Here is a 24,755-nt window from a genome sequence, read left to right as displayed (position 1 = left end):
TGTAGAGATTTGATATATATGGAAATAGTATGTACACCTGGTGTTTCATTTATCTGCGACTGGTATGGTTGGGTAGCCTAGTGGGTAAAGCGTTTATTTACAATGTGTGAAGCCTATTTCTGGTGTTCCCTACCATTGCTACAACAATGCCAAACCCTGTATAAATGTCCCCTCACTCACTCACTCACTCACTCACTCACTCACTCACTCACTCTCACCCACCCACCCACCCACTCACTCACTCACTCACTCACTCACTCACCCACCCACCCACCCACCCATTCACTCACTCACTCACTCACTCACTCACTCACTCACCCACCCACCCACCCACCCACCCACTCACTCACTCACTCACTCACTCACCCACCCACTCAGCACCATAATATTTGTGTGTGTCTCACCCAAATGGTAAATATCAAGAACCTGCATCTCTTTATGTTTCTTTCCAATGTTAAGCTGAAATATCATGATCTGGCTAGATTCTGTTCAAAGTGGTGTTAGTTTAACTCAGACAGAAAAAGGAACCCAAAATTGCAATGGTTCTTAAAGGAGAGCTACAAAACATTCCAAATGTCCAAAAGGTTTGACCGAGGTTTCCTGATGAGTGAGTACTTATGTGAACAAACACTGTCAATCATTTGGCACTATTTATGAATGTGGACAGTTCACCCAAGCATAATGTATTCCTACGCAATTTCTATAAAGTTCTATTCCTGAATGTATTGTCTTCAACCTTGATTAAGTTAAGGATGACAATATAAAGATTATAACCCTGGTCATTGCTACAGCATTGATTGTTGGTCATTTTGTCTTCTTATAAATATGCATAAATTCCTTCAGAAATTTGATACATAACCTGAAGATTGACTGTATCCTTTATCCCAATGTGTCCAAAATTCATCTGCCCTAAGCGAACTGTGACCTCAATCCTACTGTGCCAGTGTCAGTATGTCCAAAATCTAACGATGTCCTAAATCCCTAAATGCCCAAACCCAGCTGTGCCAGAAATCTCTGTCCAAAAGTCTAATGGTGCCAGAAATCTCAGTATCCCTAAATCTATCTGTGCGAGGAATCTCAGTATGTCCAAAATCTAGTGGTGCTCGAAATCTCAATATGTCCAAGATCTAGTGGTGTCCTAAATCCCAATATTACCAAGTCTACCTGTGCCAGAAATCTCAGTATTTCCGAAATCTAATGGTGCCTTAAATCCCAATATGCCCAAGGCTACCTGTGCCAGAAATCTCAATACGTCCAAAATCTAATGGTGCCTCCAATCCAAATATGCTACCTGTGCCAGAAATCTCAATGTGTCCAAAATCTAATGGTACCTCCAATCCTAATATGCTACCTGTGCCAAAAATCTCAATGTGTCCAAAATCTAATGGTGCCTCCAATCCCAATATGCTACCTGTGCCAGAAATCTCAATGTGTCCAAAATCTAATGGTGCCTTAATCCCAATATGGCCAAAATCAGGATGTGTCCTGAATCCCACTGTCTATGTGGGATTTTGCGTTAGAATAAGTCATCAGTAGTGTATGCTTGTTATAAGAGGCGACTAAAATGGATCAGGTGACCAGGCTTATCATCCCTGGCTTATCTTGCACAGAATCCACAACTTAATGGCTGCCATGATGAAGTTAGAATATTGCTGTCTCGTGTAAAACAATCTGTCTTACTGAGTCCCATTATACCCTAATCATCCATACATCCAAAGCCACAATATGGTCTGAATCCTATTGCACTGTTTAACATCCCCTAAATCCTGAACATTGCACCAAATTAGAATAGGCCTTCAGCAACCCATGCTTGCCGTAAGAGGCGACTTTGCTTGTCGTAAGAGGCAACTAATGGCATCGGGTGGTCAGGCTCACTGACTTGGCTGATGCAATTTTGTCATCATATCCCAATTGCGTAGATCGATGCTCATGATGTCAATCATTGGTTTGCCTGGTCCAGACTCGATTATTTACAGACTGCCGTCATATATCTGGAACATTACTGAGTGCGGCATTAAACAACAAACAAACCAACTAAACAAATCCAAATATGACCTAAATCCCAAAATGTCATAAACAAAACTATATCCTAATCCCCTTAATTCAGTATGCCCTAATTACAATGTTGCCCTGTAAAACAATGTTACCCAAATCAAGGTATATCCTTAATCTGCCTATATCTACCAATCCAGAATCCCAAAAGCTTATGATGAAATTCAACAATGATGGAAACATGAATTCAAAAAAATTAGTGTGAATTATACAGAATTAAGAAAAGCCAAGTTTAAGATAAGATGTGTGCATCTGATGCTACACTGAGGACAATTACTAGGGCAAAGGGTAAATCATTTGTGCTGGTATTGGCCTCAAGGACACACACACTCAATAGTGTATCTAGGACACCTTGTATTGATTATATGACTAGCTTCCCACACGATTGGTTGTGTTATAGATATACATTCAGGCATGTGCTTCCATGATAACATCCTTAGCTTGGCTTGTTCAGAGAGGCTCATTAATTGTGATTCCCACTGTTTATAACTGGAGTCTACTTTCTGAATGTAAGTATGATGCTTGCTCCAGATTTAAGTGTTTGTTCATCAGGAAAAGCATGATGGACTGGTCTTGTGTTGACCTGCTCTCCAAGTACTCGGTACCCTTGTGACTGTCATGCTTGTAGGAGTAGATAGCTACTGTTAAACATTGGAGGTTACCTTTCTCACAAGTAAGTACTGTGTTGCTCAAGGTGTGTTTGTGGTGTTGTTTGGCATCAATCATCTCTCATCTCTGTGGCATTGATTGTCCAATGTGTGGCGGCACCATCATGGCATTGTGGAGCCAAGAATCATCCGGTTGCATGGCAAACAACTAATGCTGTTCTATGGTGGCTCGGGTTGTTTTCTTTCTGATACTTTTTCCTCAGTTTTCCATTGTTGTCAGGGCCAGATTAAATGATGCTACTTTTGTTTAGTGATGTTCATACTAAACATGCCATGATGCAAGATTTCATGATTAGGGTTTAGAACAGGAATTATAACCAAAGATTTGTGGTTGTTAATTCAAAAATTCTGTTTTTATGCATTTAAATGTGTTGAAACATGAAATGGGTTGAATTTACTATACTGTTTACAGAATACTGTCTTCAAGAAGGTAATTTACTTACAAAAGACTTATCTGTGCAACCAACATATAAATGGCAAGCACATTTCTACAGTAAGCAGTTATTTGTTTGCTAATGTCATAAATGAATTGACTAGGGTTCGGAGCCTGACTGTGATGCAACCTTTGAAATTCCTGCTATAGTCTGTCAACATGCAGGACGCAAACATGTGACACACATTATGTCATTGTTGAGAAACGTTACACCTCTTACCCTCCAGACCCGTGAAGATCCGGGGTAGAAGAGGTCTTCAGCATCCCATGCTTGCCGTAAAAAGCGCCTATGCTTGTCGTAAGAAGTGACTAACGGGATCGAGTGGTGAGGCTTGCTGACTTGGTTGATGCATGTCATTGTATCCCAATGGCGTGGATCGATGCTCATGATGTTAATCACTGGATTGTCTGATCCAGACACAATTATTTAAAGACCGCCGTCATATAGCTGGAATATTGCTGATTGCAGCGTTAAACAACAAACAATCAAACAACTATCTTACCCTCCACTACAGGGTGAAATCAACCCTTCACTACAGTGTGAGATCAACCCTCCACTACAGGGTGAGATCAACCCTCCACAACAGGGGTAGATCAACCGTCACAATCTTACATAACAACTAAGAACATATTTTTATTCGAAAATATATTAAATATTACAAAACTGGTATTTCCAGTTAGGTCAATGTTTATTATTTGATGATAGCCAACTTTTGGCGTATGGTTACGAGTTTTATCAAAAACAATTGTGAAAAACCAGGTGCCAAAATGATAGTTTACTACCTAAGGTCTGCTACTGACCCCAAGACTTACCAGATGGTGCTGAGGACAAGGAAATCCAATGATGGTAGTCCTCATTGGCTAATTGGGGCCACGGGTGGCCCAGTCGTCTAAGGCGCCGCAATTCGCTGTGCAGAGTTGCGTCCCTTGGGCACGCCAGAACCTATGATTGTGGGTTCGAATCCCGGTTCGCCCCAATTATGTTTCTAGGTTTGTCAGCACCATACCCATGCTCATGGGTTTCAACGAATTGTTAAACGTCCGTGACCTGCATCATTTCGGCTTTCCTCCCATATTAAGCTGACATGCCATGATATAACTGTAATACTGTTAAAAGCGGCATTAAACCCAACTCACTCACTCATTGACTAATGAAAGTAGTATTTGAGGGCTATAGTTCTGAACCAGTCCTCAATGCTTCCCCGGCCGCCTCGTACCAAAAGACGTTAGAAGATGGTACTTGTTGTTACCCTGTCTGGGGCTCGGCATTAAGGTGCTAAAACAAGGACTGGTCGGCTCGGCGTCATTATACTGTGTCTGAGTGGGGTATTCATGTTATACTGTGGCATGGTATCTCAGTGAGCTAGCACTATAAATCAGCATCAGTCCGGACTAGTACAAACAGCCACACAAACACACATGTACATGCACGTCGCTATATAAGTGCAATAATCTTGGACGCGAATTTAAACCCCATTTCACCTCACCTCAAGTTTTCTACAAATTGGAACTGACTAAAACTAAAAGAAAACGTAAACTTTTCTATCCCATTTAAACTGTCAGACTAACTACAAACTCTGAAGACTCGTGAAACAAAGTTTCATCTAGTCCTGTGGACTAGTTGTAAAAATAAGTTCTAAGAGTATGCATGGGTATGTTGTCTGAAACCCATTCAATGCGTGCTTGGAAAACTATAATAAGTGATAAAAGACAATCTCATTAAAATCAGATCTTAGTTCTCGCTACCGCTAAACAAAGATCTGAGGACATCCCATTAGGGGTCACGTCAGAACAACCTTTCATCCAACCAATCAGAGCGTTGCTTACCAGATCATGAAAGTGACAGTCGGAATGTGTTTTCTAATCATGCAACCACGAAATAGTTAACACAGGGTATTCCGAACGACAGTTACGGGTTTTATGATTATATCCATACAATCTCGGCCATCTATAAGCCATTCCAGAATGTTCTTCTTATCAGTTTTAATTTTTTTAATCGAGAATACCTCAAAATATGTTTCGAAGCATAGTCGCCAGTTTGAAACTAGTGTCCTAAAGCTCGAGATAGCTGCCTTCTGATTGGCTAATGTCAATTTCTTGTCAGTCATTTCTTTCGTCGGTCAAAATTTGCGAAAGGTCGTTCTGACGTGACCCGTGGTGGGATGTCCTCAGATCTTTGTTTAGCGGTAGCGAAAACTAAGATCTGATTTTAATGAGATTCATGAACATTCACTCATTCATCAATTGGGTATTTATTGTCTTTTTTTCTTTCCTAACCTTTGCTGTCCGAGGGAAGAGTTTTTATGAGATGTTACAATGGGTGATGCATGGGTGCGTTGGTTGCATACTCTCTTGCCAGTGATTACCTCATCGTCCTATTTGCATGGGGTCGGTGTACGGTTCTCGGTAGGAAGTGACAACATGGAGTAGATGGCTTTGGGTATATTTGGGTTTACTTTATACAGGTAGATATATATATCCAAGAAGCACTATGTGCCAGGTCAGCACATAGTGATAGTAGTGTTGGTGTTGGTGCCCTGGGTCATCTAGCCTATAACTCTAGCTAGGCTAAGGGTAAGACCTTCACTCTATGAATTTCGGGGGCACGGGTGGCCCAGTTGTCTAAGGCGCCGCGATTAGCTGTGCAGAGTTGCGTCCCTTAGGCACGTCAGAAACCTATGATTGTGGGTTCGAATCCCGGTCCGCCCCGATTATGTTTCTAGGTTTGTCAGCACCATACCCGTGCTCGTGGGTTTCACCAAAGTGGTAAACGTCTGAGACCTGCATCACTTCGGGCTTTCCTCCCACATTAAGCTGACACGCCGCGATATAACTGGAATACTGTTAAAAGCCGTGTTAAACCCAACTCACTCACTCACTCACTCTCTGAATGTCCTCTCTGGACAAGGCTTATACAGCCAAGGTCACCTGACATGGATTAAGTCATAAACATAAACAACAGTATGAATCAGTGACATGGTTCAACTTCTCTATACATGTCATGGATACAGCATTTTTAGCCTTTGTTCATTTAGACCAAGACTTCCCCAATATAGATGTATGAATTTGTATAAATGTCACAAAAGATATTATGTGAAGTCATGTTTCTGGATGTCTGCTGTTATGTGCTTGAGATCGCTGCAAAACTTGAACTGTCGTGGGAGTCCTTTGATGACATGTAATAAAAGTAGATTGTTAACCAAGAGTGTTTTCATATCATATATATATATACAATATATCAGGAAAAATTATTATGTAAGCCACTGGGGGCTTATTGGAGCTGTGCACTTAATACTGTGAATTTAGTCACATTTTATTTTATCTTATCTCATTACTGAAACAAAAAATTTTAGATGTCCCTTCTAGACATAATTTACTGTAGACGAGTAGGAAAACAGTTTCTTTGACATATGTATATGCAATGTCATTTAAGGTTACCTTGAAAAATATTTTTTTTGGGAATATTGAGGACCCGGGAAGATCCGGGGTACAATAGGTCTTCAGCAACCCATGCATGCCAGAAAAGGTGACTACGCTTGTCACAAGAGACAACTAACCGGATTGAATAGTCAGGTTCGCTGACTTGGTTGATGCATGTCATCATATCCAAATTGCAATTATTGATGCTCATGATATCAATCACTGGATTGTCTTGTCCAGACTCAATTATTTACAGACCGCCGTCCTTTTGCTGGAATATTTCTGAGTGAGGCGTTAAACAACAAACAAACAAAGATGTACATAGCCCTAGATATCTGAATGTTTAACAGTAGGCAGGAGAGTACTTTGTGTGTGGGTTGAATTACAATGTGATGTAGGTTGCTCTGACCCAGATGTACATGGCCCTAGCTATCTGATTGTTTAAACAGTAGGCCAGGAGAGTACTTTGTGTGGGGGTTAAATTACAATGTGAAGTAGGTTGCTCTGACCCAGATGTCCATAACCTGTCACTCATATACCTGGCAGGAACATTAAACAACCCTCACTCATGGCGCATCTTCCCGAGGCTAGAGAGTTAACTGACTTTAAAAGTCCAGTTTCCACCCTTGCCGAACTAGGCTGGAATTCCTGGGCTCGATCGTAGCGCCACCAGTGGCTATTACGAGTTATGTCCTTTCTATGCCTCTCCTACTGACCAATCAGATTCAACCTCTCGTATCACTTGCATTTGCTTCAAACGAAACGGTGGCGCCCAGTCAAGACGATCTGATAAAACGAGTCTTACATCGCGAAGTGCATCAAATCACGTGAGCACCTGGATTAAAAGCATGAAAAGATTTAGAAAATATCTGTTGACAACGAGTTAGCGGTGCACATGCTTTGCAAATCCTGCAGTCGACCGAAATCATGACACTTTACGAACCGGATTTCGATTTCGGATTGGGGTTTTGATTGGATTATGCATAGACTCATTAGTCCAGCCAAAATGTAACTCCATAATACCAGCCTAGTTCAGCAAGGGTGGAAACTGGACTTTTATAGTCAGTTAAATCTCTTGCCTCGGGAAGATGCTCATGGCGCTGCTTATACAGGAACTTGGCGTATATGTTGGCAGTCATTTAAGAAACGTGGCCCTTGATTCCACAGACACATTCATGTCAAGTAGGGCTGGGATGAGTCCAAATTTACTACTTGTGTACCATCCACCCTATTACCCGACCTTACCCGGGTACCCGTTGTAGATATTTAGAGATGGTTACACACTGTTCGATTTGGAAAAGTTTGACCGTAGCCCTGGCAAAATGTATTTAGATAACGTGCAAAACGATCTGGTCATGCATACGCTGAAGTTTAATGCATGGAGTTTTATCTTTATTCGAACATATAAAAGTCAGAAGGAATGGTAACATTGTCAGAAAGAAATAGGAACATTAGTGACTTGTAGTGTACCCATAGGGTTTTAAATAATTTTTGTTATTAAACAATATATTATGTGACTTATAAACCACGGGTCTTGGTGGTCCTGTGGGTACCCGAGTCCTACTCGGGACCCACCGGACCTGAGTACCTGAGTTACCCATCCCAGCCCAGCCCTAATGTCAAGGATGTCAAAATAAAACAAAAACCATACCCTTTAATTGAATTTAGAAAACCTCTGTTTGGATTCTTTCTGATCATTTCTCATAAAACAATCTTTGTTTCTGCTTGGCCAGTCTTTTAGAAACACACACAAGTTACCTGGGCAGATATCAGAACAGAACATCGAAAGTCACTTCATGATCAGTGATTGTCACAATTGACCCTCTTTGCACTCAGAGTTGCAATTGTTACCAATGGCGAGCATTAACTGTCTAAATGTCAAACAAACTTTTTCATTTGTAATGTTAAATTCATGACATGTGTCACTAGCGTGGTGTGCATTGATTTTACAAGCTTGAGGTTCATGTGCACTCATCAACAGTTGCCTTCATGTTACGACTCATTTGAAGCAAACATCATCCCACTGCCCGGGTCTATGGATGTGATATAACAAACTACCCTATCAAGACTTAGAGGTAGGGAAAGCTCTTGGCCCTAAGATGCTGCACTTTGCTCGACAGAGTTGTGTCCCTTACAAAGTAGTTGCCTTGACATTTTTTCCTCATGGGTTTATACATGTGTCATAGCCGGCCTCAAAAGTAAATAGAACGTTGTTAAACTTTGCTGGTCAGTTTCATTTCACTGTTTCACATCCTTATTTAAATGAGAAATGTTTTCCCGAAATGTTGTCTGGGAGCTGTGTCTGCTTTTTGCCCTTGAATTCTGTCCAACATGGCCTATGGCCAGTCGAATAATTTCGGCATTTTGGGATGACATAAATGTGTTTGGTCTAACGGAAGTGCCAAGGTAACAAAGATCGGTAACAGAACCCAATTGAAAGAAAAGGCGCTATCTACAATGAATAATTCATCTGTCTGACTGACGGTTATTTCGAATGGAAATCCCTGCATTTCATTTCAATTTCATCATACATCTGTGTTATTTTTTAGTCCTTTTAGGCTTTTACATTAACCGACTAACGGAAAGATGTATACATTTTGTGGAAGCATGCAACTCGGAAGCCATGCCTCTCAAGCATACCCCCCTGATAGGTGTGTGGATTTTACCAAAGACTGGAAAAATGTCTACCGTCTGTGTCACTTAGGGCTTTCCTTCAGTGATTAGACTGACATTCTGAGATTCTACTTAATACCATGTAAATAAAGCAGTGTTTAATCAAACATACTCTCCATCAAGTAAAGCTGAACATGAAGATCACTGAATTCTAAGGACCCTCAGTGTCAGTAGGCGTGCATGTGGGATTGGCTTTATCAAACCTTGTGTACTCCAATTGTAGCGGAATGGAATACACTGTTCTTAGTGACAAACCCATTAGATATTCTGGAATGCTGGCGGGTGCAATATTAAAAAATATTGCGAAAAAGTTTTTTTTGTTCATTTAAAATGATGATGTCAGTTTGGGTTTTCACCAAAAAGTGATGGCCCCTGTCTGAGAAACAAATTGTCTTGGTACAGTGATAGACAAAGTATTCTGTCTCAAACTAACATAAGTCTTTGGTCCCTGTATTAACAGGAGAGATATCAACGAAATATCAACAAATTGCTTTATTTTCACAAAGAACGTAAAGGTTGAAGTAGTGGCACAGACGGAACTGTGAACTTTGATCAGTGTGCACTGTGCCAATACTCATGGGTTTCAACAGCGTAAGCCAATAAGACGTACATCATGCTGGACGTTCTGTCCTGGACTGATTTGACACATGTCGGCAGTAAGTAACTGATGGAGTGTTTCAAGGGGCATTAAACAAACCTCTCTCAGTCGCTCACTCACTCTTTCCAAGGCTCAACAGAATTCTAAGAGCTCTAAATTAATGTGCATGAGTGTGCATGCTAGAGCTTTTTTATAACCTAAAGCCAGTTTAATTAATTGTTTTAAGGATATTTATCCCTGAGTATCTGAAGGCAGGTGGTAAAAAACATAAAAAAAATAAATTTTAAACTATAAATCTCCAAATTTAGAACTGCGCTAACCTTTAACCTTATGTTCTTGTGTATAATGCACATCCATATATGGGGTAGATTTTGAAAATGCTCCATCATTTTGGTCATGTGAAGACATTGCAAGTGGGCGCGAACCAACGCGGTCAGACCATCAAAGTAAGTGTAAATATTTAGATGAAATGTTATTGGTCTTGATTATTTCCTGTTAATACTGTAATCAAATTGGTCTAGCTTGAGGTAGTAAATTGTACAAGTGTCCTTGATTTTGTCATCTGATAAATATCGAGAAATTACTTAGGAAACTTGATTAATGACCAGAGAGATAGGTTTACCTAGGAATTTGATTTGGGTAATGGCATGCCAAGCACACGCTCTGTCCTACTCCACAACACTGGGAGCCAGTGTACAAAATAAGCAGCTGCAAGCCCATGGCTACTTTCGTGACTTTCTGACTTGTGAAAATAATCTAGATAGCCTGACTGGCTGCTTATTTTCTTGTGAGCTGCAATATATAATCCTTCTTCCCTCATCTCAGAAGGGGGTGGTCGGTTAGCCTAGTGGTTAAAGCGTTTGCTCCTCATGCCGAAGACCCAGGTTCGATTCCGGACATGGGTACAATGTGTGAAGCCCATTTCTGGTATCCCCCTGCTGTGATATTGCTGGAATATTGCTAAAAGTGACGTAAAACCATACTCACTCGCTCATCTCAAAAGGCAACTGTTCACTAGAAAAAAAGTTACATCCATATTCAGAAATATCCCTTGTTATTCATTTGTCACAACTTTACTAGAAGAAGCCAACTTTTTGGTTAATATTTTCTTAATTAACTTGTGTTTCCACAGGCTATTGCTCTGCCATATTAATTTATTTTCACTCAGACACAAATTCTAATCTTGCTGAAACTTGAAACATGTTTAGTATCTTTATCTGATATCAGGGGGAATTTGGTGGATCAAAAGATTTGCAACTGAAATCTAAAATTGGATAATAATCAATTACCATATTTGAAGTAATGAGCACCCAGGGCGCTCTCAAAATTAGAAATAGGGGGCTCTTATTAGAATATTTTTTTGGTGAAATGAACAGAGTTGAAAGAGTGAGTGAGTGAGTGAGTTGGGTTTAACGCCGCTTTTAACAGTATTCCAGTTATATCGCGGCATGTCAGCTTAATGTGGGAGGAAAGCCTGAAGTGATGCAGGTCTCAGACGTTTACCACTTCGGTGAAACCCACGAGCACGGGTATGGTGCTGACAAACCTAGAAACATAATCGGGGCGAACCGGGATTCGAACTCACAAGCATAGGTTTCAGGCGTGCCCAAGGGACGCAACTCTGCACAGTGAATCGCGGCGCCTTAGACGACTGGGCCACCCGTGCCCCCGAGTTGAAAGATAAATTTTGTGGTTTATACTGAAAGCCTGAAATGTTTATGTACGACAGATATATTTTTGCAGAATTTAATTGCCCATAATAAAAGGTGCATATTACACACGAGTGCATATTATACACGAATAAGTAAGTCTTGTGTACATTGATCAATCAGAAGGGGTGCTAATTGGGATTGTTCCCTAGCCAATATATCAGCAAATGTCGCCGTGGGCGCTAATTAGGGCAGGGCACTTATTACATTGAATACGGTATGTAGCTTGGCCGACTGGCTGGTACTGTTGAAAAATTGTTTCACACTTGTTAGACGTCCATTTTGTGGAAGCATCAGTGGCTGGGTGCGTTAGATCACAGACTTTGTGTGCTGGCGATTAGGTGCCTCACTCTGGCAGTGTGGGTTTGAATCCCTGATGGGACTCATCTCCAAATAGTACTAGAATCTGTGTTTTACTAAGAAAATGTTATCCCACTTTCTAAATGACATTGTTTTGTTCAAAGAATTCATGTATTACCCTCTTGAAGTACAAGAATTCTGACACTGGTTTCGTAAAATCAGTGTGACACACATGCAAGTATTATAATCTCAATGTACAGTGTATTTAATGTCAGTGGCGAGCTGTGTGGTCAAGATGATGCTGTGGGTTTCGAGGATTGAGGAAGCCAAAACATTCTGCAACTTCAAATTTATTCTAGTTCTTAGTCTCATATTCTAACACTTGTTCTAGTTAAAGGGTGCCATTGCCACAAATACTGAGATTGCGCTTGAGGCTTGATTGACTGCAATACAATGCAGAAACGACATGAAATATACTAATATTTAGACACAAATATTAAAATAAATGGTCACATTAATTATGTTGTACTTCTCGGTTACTGAAGTTTTGTATTTAATTGAATAATTACCGTTTTTAAACCTCTACGGTCACCCGCTCACAGCAGTCTCCTGCATATAGTGATACCAACAACAAGAAAGAGTTAATTCCCTTTACAACTTAAATGGAGCCCGCTAAAAATAAAATTAACCCAAACAATTAATCAAAAAACAACAGATGCAACACCTTTCTCTGTCAAATGGATTCATAATGAAGATAACTGATTTCTTAAGTACAATGGAAACCTGCTTACCCAGACCCGCACACCCGGAAACCTCGCCTACTGGACGATATTCACAAAACAAAAACAAAACTATATACAATGCTTCTTTCTAATGATGTTTGTTTTGCAAATCACCTGGCTTCAAACATAAAATTGGCGGGTATCATGTGATCTCGTTAATTACCCCAGGTAGTAACGTATAGATCACTAGTTGGGCAGTCACTGTCACGTGAATTTTATGTGAGGTTTGAGATGATCCGATCAATCAACATGCACTACAAAATGGTGACCGAGTGTCAGCAGGGTATATAATAGAATTTTTTATGCGTCGGTTGAATTTGGGTAGAGGACATAATTCTGGTCAGTTAACAAGGGATTCAGACATCCAGAAACTTGTTTACCCAGACAATTTTACCCAGACAAACACAAGTGTACGGATCAGTGAGGTGGTACTCTGTGCCAGGTTGGCTTGGAGACAATTTCAGTCCTCTGCACGCAAACGTTGACAACTGTTTACTTCGTTTACATTACAAATGTGATAAGAGAAGGAAAACTGTTTCATTTTGTTAAGGCGAGGCAGTTTTTTAAAGTTGGTATTGATTCCAGACCTAACAAAAATGAGAAGTGAAAACATTTCTGAAAGCTTTTTTTTTTCATGTCACAAATGCAGACTTATTCGCAAAAGAAATATGCATAATGGTTGTTGCTTTGCCCAGTAAATAGGTTAGACTTCAATGGTGTTATTCTGACAAGACAAGCTTCACTAACACTAAGGCCACACTTTCTTAATATTATGTTTCACCGATTCATTCCTGCTTCTCCACACAAAAGTAAATAGTGATGTCAATAATTTATTTATTTATGTGAAAATCATTCTGCCAGGGAGTTAAAACTGCAGCTGGCCTCTTGAATCACTGATAGTGATGTAGACATGGAATTTACATTTAACTTTTTATATAATTTGGTATCAGAGGTCTATGTTACAAGCGGGAGACATAATAAAAATAAATCCTTATGTTTAATTTATTTCTTTTCCAGCTGCTTTTCAGTAAGGGTGGCTTGCACGTGAAACGAAAAATAAAAAATGTGTGGCCTAAAGTGGTTCCACTTGTGGTTGATGCAACAAAACTTTCTGCTTTTAGCCATCAGGTGCCAGGCAAACAGATGTACGAATCTGTACCGTTTGTGGCTGTAGGTGCACGTGTGTAGAGTCCTTTTTTAGGAATGCAATAAACCTAGTGACATATCTACTTCCTGATTGTTTGAAAAATGATAACAGTCTGTCTTGTTGATGCTAATTTTGGTAAGTTTTACCTCACAAATCTTATGTCATATGCAATTTATTAATTTCCATACCAAGGACCAATTGATGCTATGTTTGTGTCATCCAATCACAGCCTTTGAGAAATCTGTTACTTCCTGTCTCCGCATTCAGCGGGACAGTGTCTCAGTGAGAAATTATTACACTGCATGGATGATAGTATATTCTACACTGCATGGATGATAGTATATTCAGATAACTTTTTGAAGTACAAAACAAAATAATTGAAATGGTTCTTATAAACTATTTTTTCTCAGCTACTGACTTGTTTTTTTGGCAAGAAATTCAATAACCATGAAATACAAAAAAGTCTGTGCTGAAATTACCGTATTCGACGTAATAAGCGCCCACGGCGATATTTGCTAATATATTGGCTAGTGAACAATCCCAGTTAGCACCCCTTCCGATTGATCAATATACACAAGACTTATTTATTCGTGTATAATACGTGTGTTATATGCATCCTTAATTGTGAATTAGATTCTGGAAAAATACATCCGTCGTATTTCAGGCTGTCAGCATAAACCACGATCTTTTAACCCTGTTGTTTTTCACCAAAATAATATTCCATAAAGAGCCCCCTATTTCTAATTTTGAGAGCGCCCTGGGCGCTTATTATGTCGAATACGGTACTTACAATTGGCTTAGCATGAGTTTTTGGGATACATTGTAATATGGGAGAGATGCATTTTTTCAAGTATGCCACCGAGATGTCTTAGATTTTTAGATGTGCCCTTTGGAATTTAAGTGTGCCACCAAGAATAATACTTTCGATCCTTTTCATACTTGATGAATGTCATTTCAACATGAGCTAGATAATAAGCAGTTGTACTCTAGATATTTCGCCCCTTCCTCTTCATGGAGCTTTGATGTCCAAAGCCCAGGTTTAGTCTATGAATCCCTCTGTGCATTAAGGTCTTAAAGTTATCAATCTCCAGTTTGCTGTGTGGAAGAACTTTTATCACTAGATTCATATAATAAGCATCATTGAAATATATTTGTGGTAAAAAAAGTATTTCTAAGCATGACAATTAGGCCCTTGTTCCTATAAGGAAATGTAGCGCTAAGATGATTGTAATTCCCAGCATGACAATTAGGCCCTTGTTCCTATAAGGAAATGTAGCGCTAAGATGATTGTAATTCCCATACTTTAACATAGAGTTATGACAATCGTAGTGCTACGATCGATTTGTGGAACGGGGCCTTGGAACTTATTTCAACCATGTTGTTATGATTTATGCCATGGCATCGCCACTTTGATACAAGGACTTTCGGACAGTGTCAAAAGTGGTGGTGGATAGAGCGTCTGCCTACAAAAGAATGGTGGTTCGATCCCCGGCTGCGTCATACCAAAAGACGTTAAAAGATGGTACTTCTCATTACGGGGGGCATGGGTAGCCTAGTCGTCTAAGGTGCCACAATTCGCTATGCAGAGTTACCCATGCTCATAGGTTTCACCGAAGTGCTTAAGACCTACATCACTTCGGGCTTTCCTCCCACGTTAAGCTGACACGCAGCAATATAACTGGAATACTGTTACAAGCGGCGTTAAACCCAACTCACTTACTCATAAAAACTGTAAACTTCTATGACCTTCACCCCTTTGATATGACTGAAATATTGTTCAAAAGGCAATAAATAAATTGCAAGTGATTCTGTGGCATTTGGCTCACCAAGCATGATATTCCTCGTTTTGGCCTCCAACAGACGGACCGCCTCGGTGGTCTAGAGGTAGAGCATCCACCCAGAGTGCGGATGGTCCGGGGTTGATCCCCGGCCGCGTCATACCAAAAGACATTAAAAGATGGTACTTGTTGTTACACTGTCTGGTCTTCGGCATTAAGGGTCTAAAATAGGGGCTGGTCGGCTCAGAGTCAGTATGCTGTGTCTGAGTGGGGTATTCATGTTAAACTGCGGCATGGTATCTCAGTGAGCTAGCACAATAAAATCAGCATCAGTCCGGACTAGTACAAGCAGCCACACACACATGCATGCACGTCGCTATATGAGTGCAATAATCTTGGACGTGACGTTAAACCCCATTTCACCTCACCTCTAACAGACGACTGTTTCCTGATTGGCTGACAAGAGAACGAGGCTTGCCTTGCATTATTGCTGAACAATGTCACTTATTTCATATTACCTACTACAGGTCTGTTTGTGTTGATTAAATAAACAGTCTGTGCAGTTTATTTTATTATTGTTGTTGACTTATATATTTATAAGAATTGAGTTTGTTTTTGCATTTTGGAGTTATAAACATTATAATATTGAAGTCGAGTCTTAATTAAACCAAATGTCATGATATAACTTGAATACCGTTCAAAGCAGTGTTAAATCATGCATACTCATTCCTTTAAACCAAACTTGCTCTCCATGAACATGCTTGTGGGTTTAAACAAGATGGTAAAGTGTATACTACCCGCATCACTCTGCGACCATATTATACAAATAATTGTGATAAATGCATGAGGACTGGGGAAGGGGTCGGGTCTGAGGGTTCTTGTTATCACCTCTTCACCTCTTCAAGAGGATCCATTTGTTACGGTATACTGAAATTCACTTTAAAGTTTAATTCTTTCTTGTTTTCTAGCAGACGAGTCAATATTCATCATGTGACGAGGTCAGTGTCAGTCACATGATTTCAGGGACCACATTGAAATGTATATTGTCATGTGGTATGGTTAACCGATGGGATTGCAAGATTCTAAAGAGAGGTGTAACAATAAGCTATGATTATTGTTCCAGATCTAGTTGGATCACCGGGTTCCTTCCCTCCGAGCGCTTGGGGTACTCACCCTACAACTTTCTTCATCATGATGACTTGGAAGCAGTTGCAACAAGCCACTTAAAGAGTGAGTTGTTACGGACCGGACATTTAACACTTGGGAGAGTATCTCATGGGTTGGATGCATGGGTGTGATATGGGATGGGGGAGTGGGGACTGGGAACTTTGTTTGAGACCGAATGTGAGTGAGTGAGTGAGTATGGTTTTACGCCTCTTTTAGCAATATTCCAGCAATATCACGGCGGGGTACACCAGAAATGGGCTTCACACATTGTACCCATGTCGGGAATCGAACCCGGGTCTTTGGTGTGACGAGTGAGCGCTTTAACCACTAGGCTACCCGACCACCCCTGAGACTGAATGTAACTTAAGCCAGCACTCAGGACAGAGCTCCAGATAACTTTTTGAGCAATTGAGTTTTGACTCTAGGGTTTCTATTCTAATAGGGTTATTACATTTTTCATTGGGTAACCAATATTTCTTCACTCATCTATTCATGACTCTATTGGGTTTTCCCAAAATTAGTGAAGATTTTAAGATTTAAAAAAAAGTGAAATAATGATTTAGATGTACATGTATATACCGTATTTTCTTGAGTATAGTGCGCACCCATGTATAATGCGCACCCCCCTCTAGCGGGTTCAATATTTTGGAAAAAAAGAAATTTGAATATTATGCGCAGAAAATACGGTAACTGTTCTAAATATATAGGCTTGACTCGGAAAGTAAATTGTAAAGCTTCACTGGGTATTTATATATATACGCATGCAGTTTTTATACATTCGACTTTTTCATTTAATGCATGCATTTCTGTACTCAAGTTTATTAAAAGTAATTGGGTTTTGAATATATTTTGGGGGTATTTTACACAAATATGCTGCTTATCTGTAGCTCTGTCAAGACATAAAATTTGTTTCTCCGAAAGGAGGTACCGAATATTTGCGTTAGGACCCACAGCAGACTAATGTTTACATTTTCCAGCATATCCGTTGAACTATTTTTTTGTGTGAAAATTATATTTCTACCTGCATTTTTGTATTTCACCAACATGGACTGTTGCTCATAATATCGACCACTGAATTACCTGCCTAGATTCACCATCATATTGCTGGAATATTGCTGAGTGTAGCATTAAACAGCAAACAAAAAACCAACCCCAACATCACAGTGCACCTCATGCAACATGGGGGATGTTGTCAGTATAATTTGTCTAAGCGATCCCAGCACTGTCTAGACATACTGGCAACTAATCGATGAAATCTTGTAATTCTGTTAACCAAGAATCATCAGACAACTCAGGGCATCGGATATTATGTTGAAATCACCGTTGATTATCAAGGTGTTCATATTTATGGCTAAGCCATTGTATTAGGGAAACAACTTGTTTCTACACTTTTGCAAGGCAGGTGAATCAATAGAACAAAGGGATCATTTGGTTGGTCCAGCTTCTATCTTCTTATAAAGCCCTGGGGGCGGTCGGGTAGCCTGGTGGTTAAAGCGTTCGCTCGTCACGCCGAAGACCCGGGTTCGATTCCCGACATGGGTACAATGTGTGAAGCCCATTTCTGGTGTCCCCCGCCGTGATATTGCTGGAATATTGCTAAAAGCGGTGCTAAACCATACTCACTCACTCACTCACTCTTATAAAGCCCAAACCCACTTCTATCTTCTCTGAGAAACCCTCAACCCCACTTCTATCTTCTCTGAGAAACCCTCAACCCCACTTCTTTCTTCTGTGAGAAACCCCAACCCCACTTCTATCTTTTCTGAGTAACCCAAACCCCACTTCTATCTTCTCTGAGAAACCCCAACCCCACTTCTATCTTCTCTGAGTAACCCAAACCCCACTTCTATCTTCTCTTAGAAACCCACAACCCCACTTCTATCTTCTGTGAGAAACCCCAAACCCACCTGTATCTTCTCTGAGTAACCCCAAACCCACTTCTATCTTCTCTGAAAAACCCAAACCCACCTCTATCTTCTCTAAATAACCCAAAACCCACCTCTATCTTCTCTGAGAAACCCCAAACCCACCTCTATCTTCTCTAAATAACCCAAAACCCACTTCTATCTTCTCTGAGAAACCCCAACCCCACTTCTATCTTCTCTGAGAATCCCGCAACCACACTCCATTAATAGCTTCTCTGAGAATCACCAGGCGAAGTCAGTTGCGTGCAGTATACTTATTACAATTCTCATCCATGTGTGCTGCTCATGAAATGGCTCAATCGTATCACGGTGCACAGAAATAGCAAATCCAGTAATTCCCTCCCCTAGATGGTGGGAAGGGGCTGATTAAATGCAGCAAAATCGAACACATGAAACCAGTTAGTTGCTCAGGGAAATATGCTAGCGGGATAGTTTTGTTAGATACAACAACAAAATTTAGTCACTTGCTTAGACTTTTAGACATGCATTTTTTTCTATGAACAAAGTGAAATCAGAAATCCATGATGTGGGTTCGAATCCTGGTTAGCCCCGATTTTGTTTCAAGGTTTGTCCGCACCACACCCGTGCTCGTGGGTTTCACCGAATTGCTCAACATCTAAGCCCTGCATCACTTTGGGCTTTCCTCCCACATTAAACTGACATGCTGTGACATAACTGGAATACTGTTAAAATTTGGATTAAACCCAACTCACTCACTCACTCTGAAATAAGGACCCCAAAATTATCACCTACTACTTAAATTATATCAGGACAGCCAGTGAATAATTATTGTCTTTTTTAAACACAGTGGCCAAATTATTTTTCAAGTATGCCCTAGGACAAAATGTCTTGAAAAAACAGTCCTAGCCGAAGCTTCCCTTTAAAATGGCCTGTCTGTTAGTATTGTTATTTCCTGTGGGGATCACTGTTCAGAACATTATAAGTATCCAGCAACATGTGCTAGTTGTAAGAAGCTACTAAATGATTCGGGTGAGGCATGGTGGCTTGGTTGATAGTGTGTCAACCAGTGAAGATCTGGGTAGAATAGGTCTTCAGCAACCCATGCTTGCCGTAAAAGGTGACTATGCTTGTCATAAGAGGCGACTAACGGGATCGGGTGGTCAGGCTTGCTGACTTGGTTGATGCATGTCATCGTATCCCAATTGCATAGTTTGATGCTCATGATGTTAATCACTGGATTATTTACAGACCTCCGTCATATAACGCCAGCATTAAACGGCCTATGTCCAGTAGGTCAAGTTCTAACACCAGTCAACATTTTCCAAATGTGTGTTGTAATGGTACTTGTTACCTACCCATGAAGATCCGGAGTAGAATAGGTCTTTAGCAACCCATGCTTGCCCTATGCTTGTCATCAGAGGCAGGAGCGGTCGGGTAGCCTAGTGGTTAAAGCACTCACTCGTCACGCCGAAACCCGGGTTCAATTCCCGACATGGGTACAATGTGTGAAGCCCATTTCTGGTGTCCCCCGCCATGATATTGCTGGAATATTGCTAAAAGCGGTGTAAAACCAAATTCATTCACTCACTCACTCACTCGTAAGAGGTGACTAAATGGATTGGGTGAGGCTCAGTGACTTGGTTGATGCATGTCATTGTATCCCAATTGCATTGATCCATGCTCATGATGTCAATCACTGGATCGTCATCTTCTTTGTTTCATGAATGAATCTTGAAACTCTTGAAACAAGTGGCGTGTTGCTTTTGACTTAGGAACTGCCCATGAGGAATAGGATTGAACTGTTATGGTAGCACATGGTGTATCAAGATAAAACACATTGTGTTTTCAAGGTTGTGCTACAGTGGAGTTATATGAATGTTCTCGTGTACATTACAGTTATGAAAGACGACCTTGTCCCACAGACAATATTCCGTGTGAAGACTGCCAGTGGGACCTACATTTTCGTACAATCTTCCTCCTGTGTTGCCCGGGACCAGTGGACTAAAAAGGCAAAGTTCATTGTCAGTCTGAACCAAGTCTTAGAGTAAGTTGATAGTGTTATCCTAGTGTTCATTGTCAGTCTGAACCAAGTCTTAGAGAAAGTTGATAGAGTTATGCAAGTGTTCATTGTCAGTCTGAACCAGGTGTTAGAGAAAGTTGATAGTGTTATCCTAGTGTTCATTGTCAGTCTGAACCAAGTCTTAGAGAAAATTGATAGAGTTATGCAAGTGTTCATTGTCAGTCTGACCCAGGTGTTAGAGAAAGTTGATAGTGTTATTCTAGTGTTCATTGTCAGTCTGAACCAAGTCTTAGAGAAAAATTGATTTTGTTATGCAGGTGTTCATTGTCAGTCTGAACCAAATCTTAGAGAAAGTTGATAGTGTTATGCGAGTGTTCATTGTCAGTCTGAACCAAGTGTTAGAGAAAGTTGATAGTGTTATGCGAGTGTTCGTTGTCAGGCTGAACCAAGTCTTAGAGAAGTTGATAGTGTTATGCGAGTGTTCATAGTCAGTCTGAACCAAGTCTTAGAGAAGTTGATAGTGTTATGCGAGTGTTCATTGTCAGTCTGAACCAAGTGTTAGAGAAAGTTGATAGTGTTATGCGAGTGTTCATTGTCAGTCTGAACCAAATCTTAGAGAAGTTGATAGTGTTATGCGAGTGTTCATTGTCAGGCTGAACCAAGTCTTAGAGAAGTTGATAGTGTTATCCTAGTGTTCATTGTCAGGCTGAACCAAGTCTTAGAGAAAATTGATAGAGTTATGCAAGTGTTCATTGTCAGTCTGACCCAGGTGTTAGAGAAAGTTGATAGTGTTCTCAAAGTTTTTGTTGTCAGTCTGATCCAAGTCTTAAAAAAAGACTTAAAGACTGCAGATTTACTCACCCACACTTAATTTTCTCTGTTACTTTCCAGACAAGAAGAAGGACAGAGAAAACTTGCCCTTCAGAAAGAAGAAATTGATTCCACAAAGGCTGAAAAGATGTTCACAGATGACATCTTGACTATGATGTCGGACACACTGATTGGCTCCAACGACCACACAGTGCATGACGACACGTGTGAGAGTGCCAACTGGCAACAGTCACAGTATACAACACCTTTTGGCAATGTCATCCGATCATCAGTGGAAAAGCAGCCCCAGAACGACACAACAATGTCTGCCACACCATCTGCATCTACGAAACCTGAAAATTCTCGGAAAAGAGCTGTTGATCCTTTTGTTAGGCTCATTGAAGAAAGCATCATGAGTGAAGCAGACATGAGTAGAGTGAATGTCACTGCCTTGTCACCAGATGGACATGGTAAGGTTAACTGTTGTCCCAGGGTAGGAGGAAGCCGGCCACCGGGCTTGGACACCATTTCCAAGGGAGATAACCACTCGCAAATGTCCAGTCCAAAAGGATGTTGTTCCAGCGAAAGACCTGCTGGCTCCATGTTAAAACTGTTGTTGACAGACCATGCTGACAAGGCGCCGATGCCTGTTTTGAAGTCATCCCGAGTTTTGGCACCAGTTTGTGAGAGTGGCCTCTCCCCTCGTACGTCAATGGAGGCATCGACTCCCGATCCACGGGTAACGCCATCACCAAGACACCAGAACAACGAAAGCCCAAGTATGTTCACTTGTGGATTTGTTTTGTTTTTTGACTCAACATGTTTTTAATTTCTTGGTTTATTGTTCGCAGACCCAAATTTCATAAATGTTGAATAATTTTATTATATTGAAAAAATTTGAAATCATATACTGTTTATCTCCTAAATGTACGACCTGTGAAGATTCCGGGTAGGTCTTCAATAGGTCTTCAGCAACCCATGCTTGCCGTAAAAGGTGACTATGCTTGTCGTAAAAGGCGACAAACGGGATCGGGTGGTCAGGCTCGCTGACTTGGTTGATGCATGTCATGGATCCCAATTGCTTGGATCGATGCTCATGATGTCAATGACTGGATTGTCTGGTCCAGACTCGATTATTTACAGACCGCCGTCATATAGCTGGAATATTGCTGAGTGTGGCGTTAAACAACAAACCAACCAACCAACCAACCAACCAACCAACCAACCAACCAACCTAAATGTACACCAGTGAACAGTTGTGTCTCCTACATCCTAGTACATCGTACATGATGGTTTAGATGAATTAATTCAATAGACTGTTACTACACTGGCTTCCAGTCTCCTTTCGTATACACTATAAGATATGTATCATCACTCACGACTGCCTCAACAATAGCGACTATCCAGACTATCTCAAAGATCTTATATCTCTGTACACTCCAGAGCGTGCTCTCCGATACTCTGGTGGAACTCTACTGTATCAGCCTCTGTCTACTTCTGCTATGTCTGACCGTGCCCTCTCCTTTTGCAGTCCACAGTTATGGAACGCTTTGCCTTTGAATCTGAGAAACTCTGCTTCTAAAGAAAAATTTAAGTCTCTCCTCAAAACCCACTTCTTCACTTCAGCTTTTCAATAGATCTCCTGATTGTTGGCATATGTACATAGATATTACTTTTTAACTTTGTCACAGCGCCAGTGAGCAACTGTCGATGGATGTTAGGCGCTTTACAAATCAATTATTATTATTTTTATTAACAGAACACACCTGTGAGTAATAACTCTGGTTTTCTTTCAGTGTCTGAGATGTCTGTGGGTACTGATATTGCCTCACCAAGTAAATCATCAACTGTTTCTGACCAGGTATGTTGTGGATGAAGTCAATGCTGCTGTAGATGATGTCAGTGCTGTTGTAGTGAAGTCAATGCTGTTGTAGGTGATGTGAGTGCTGTTGTAGGTCACGTTAATGCTGTTGTATGTGACGTCAATGCTGCTGTAGATGGAGGTGGGGGGGTGGTGGTGTGTGTGTGGCCAAATGGTTGAAGTGTTCGCTCGACATGCCAAAGGGCTGGGTTCGATTCCCCACATAAGTTCATTTTTTTGGTGTCCCCCGTTGTGATATTGCTGTAATATTGGTAAAAGCAGCGTAAATACTCACCCACCATACACACTCACCTATTCAAGCTGACATGCTGTCATAGAACTAGAATGTTTGAAGTGAAGTGTTTGCTTGACATGCCAAAGGTCTGGGTTCGATTCCCCACATAAGTTCATTTTTCTGGTGTCCCCCGTTGTGATATTCCTGTGATATTGGTAAAAGCGCATAAATACTCACCCACCATACACACTCACCTATTCAGGCTGACATGCTGTCATAGAACTAAAATGTTTAAAGCAATGTTAAACCCAAATCTCTCTCATAAATCTCTCATGACCACTCACTCCTACATGCCCTTACAGAAGTGACATGTGGTCATTGCAGTATTAAACCCAAGGTCGGAGGAGCATGGGTGGCATCGAAGGTGCTGCAATTTTCTGTGCAGAGTTGCATCCTTTGGGAATGCTGGAAATTGCAAGTGGTTATGTTCATGGGTTCGAATCCTGCCTAACGCTGATTATGTTTCTGGGTTTGTCAGCGCCATACTTTGCTCGTGGGTTACACCGAAGTGGTAAACATCAGAGACCTGCATCACTTCGGGCTTTCCTCCCACATCAAGCTGACATGCGTGATTAGTAACTATAGAATTCAAAGCAATGTTAAACCAGATTCACTAATGGAAGGGAATGGCATCATTCTGAAGTGTTCTTTCTTTGATGTTTCCAGGAGAATATGTCCCCAGAGTCTCCAGGCAGTGCTGCAATGAAAGCTCTGCCGAACTTTGTCCGGAACTTCACGGAACAGCTGAAGCGGAAGCATATGCTGATGCAGCGGAGTCTGTTGGAGCAGGAAGCTGTGATTGCGATGCTGGAGTCGGAACTGAAGAAGGTGCAGGAAGTCGGACATTGTTCTGCCACTTTTCAGAAAATATGTGAACGTCTTCACTCAATAAAGGTATTGGATCTCATCATCTGGTGACCCTGGTATGGTGGATAGTGTGTCTGTCTGGAGAATGTCACGTTTGGGTTGTAAGATCCCTAGCTGTGTCATACCAAACCACGTTAAAAGTTGGTACTTGTTACCCTGCCTGGTGCTTGGCATTAAAGGGCTAAAGCAAGGACTGGTGACATGCATGTACCGCACCGCATCGCACCGCACCGCAACGCACCACACCACACCACACCACACCAGATGTCTTTTAAACTATTCTTTGTAT

The 24,755-nt window shown here is 40.9% G+C and overlaps 1 protein-coding gene across 1 annotated transcript in view; it reads left to right on the top strand.

Moving 5' to 3' along the window:
- Window positions 1-24,755, top strand: part of LOC124143674 (hypoxia-inducible factor 1-alpha-like) — a 106,745-nt gene that overhangs the window by 73,809 nt on the left and 8,181 nt on the right. The window contains exons 8-12 of the mRNA XM_048387430.1: window positions 16,684-16,790; window positions 20,510-20,657; window positions 21,525-22,222; window positions 23,240-23,304; window positions 24,266-24,493. Of these exons, the coding sequence (XP_048243387.1) occupies window positions 16,684-16,790; window positions 20,510-20,657; window positions 21,525-22,222; window positions 23,240-23,304; window positions 24,266-24,493 (1,246 nt within the window). The remainder of the gene's footprint in view (window positions 1-16,683; window positions 16,791-20,509; window positions 20,658-21,524; window positions 22,223-23,239; window positions 23,305-24,265; window positions 24,494-24,755) is intronic.

This window comes from Haliotis rufescens, unplaced genomic scaffold (genome assembly GCF_023055435.1).
Source record: "Haliotis rufescens isolate VD_foot unplaced genomic scaffold, xgHalRufe1.0.p SCAF_7, whole genome shotgun sequence".
Classification (NCBI taxonomy): Eukaryota; Metazoa; Mollusca; class Gastropoda; order Lepetellida; family Haliotidae; genus Haliotis; species Haliotis rufescens.
Note: the sequence above shows the minus strand (reverse complement) of the source record. Positions and strands in the feature narration are given on the sequence as shown.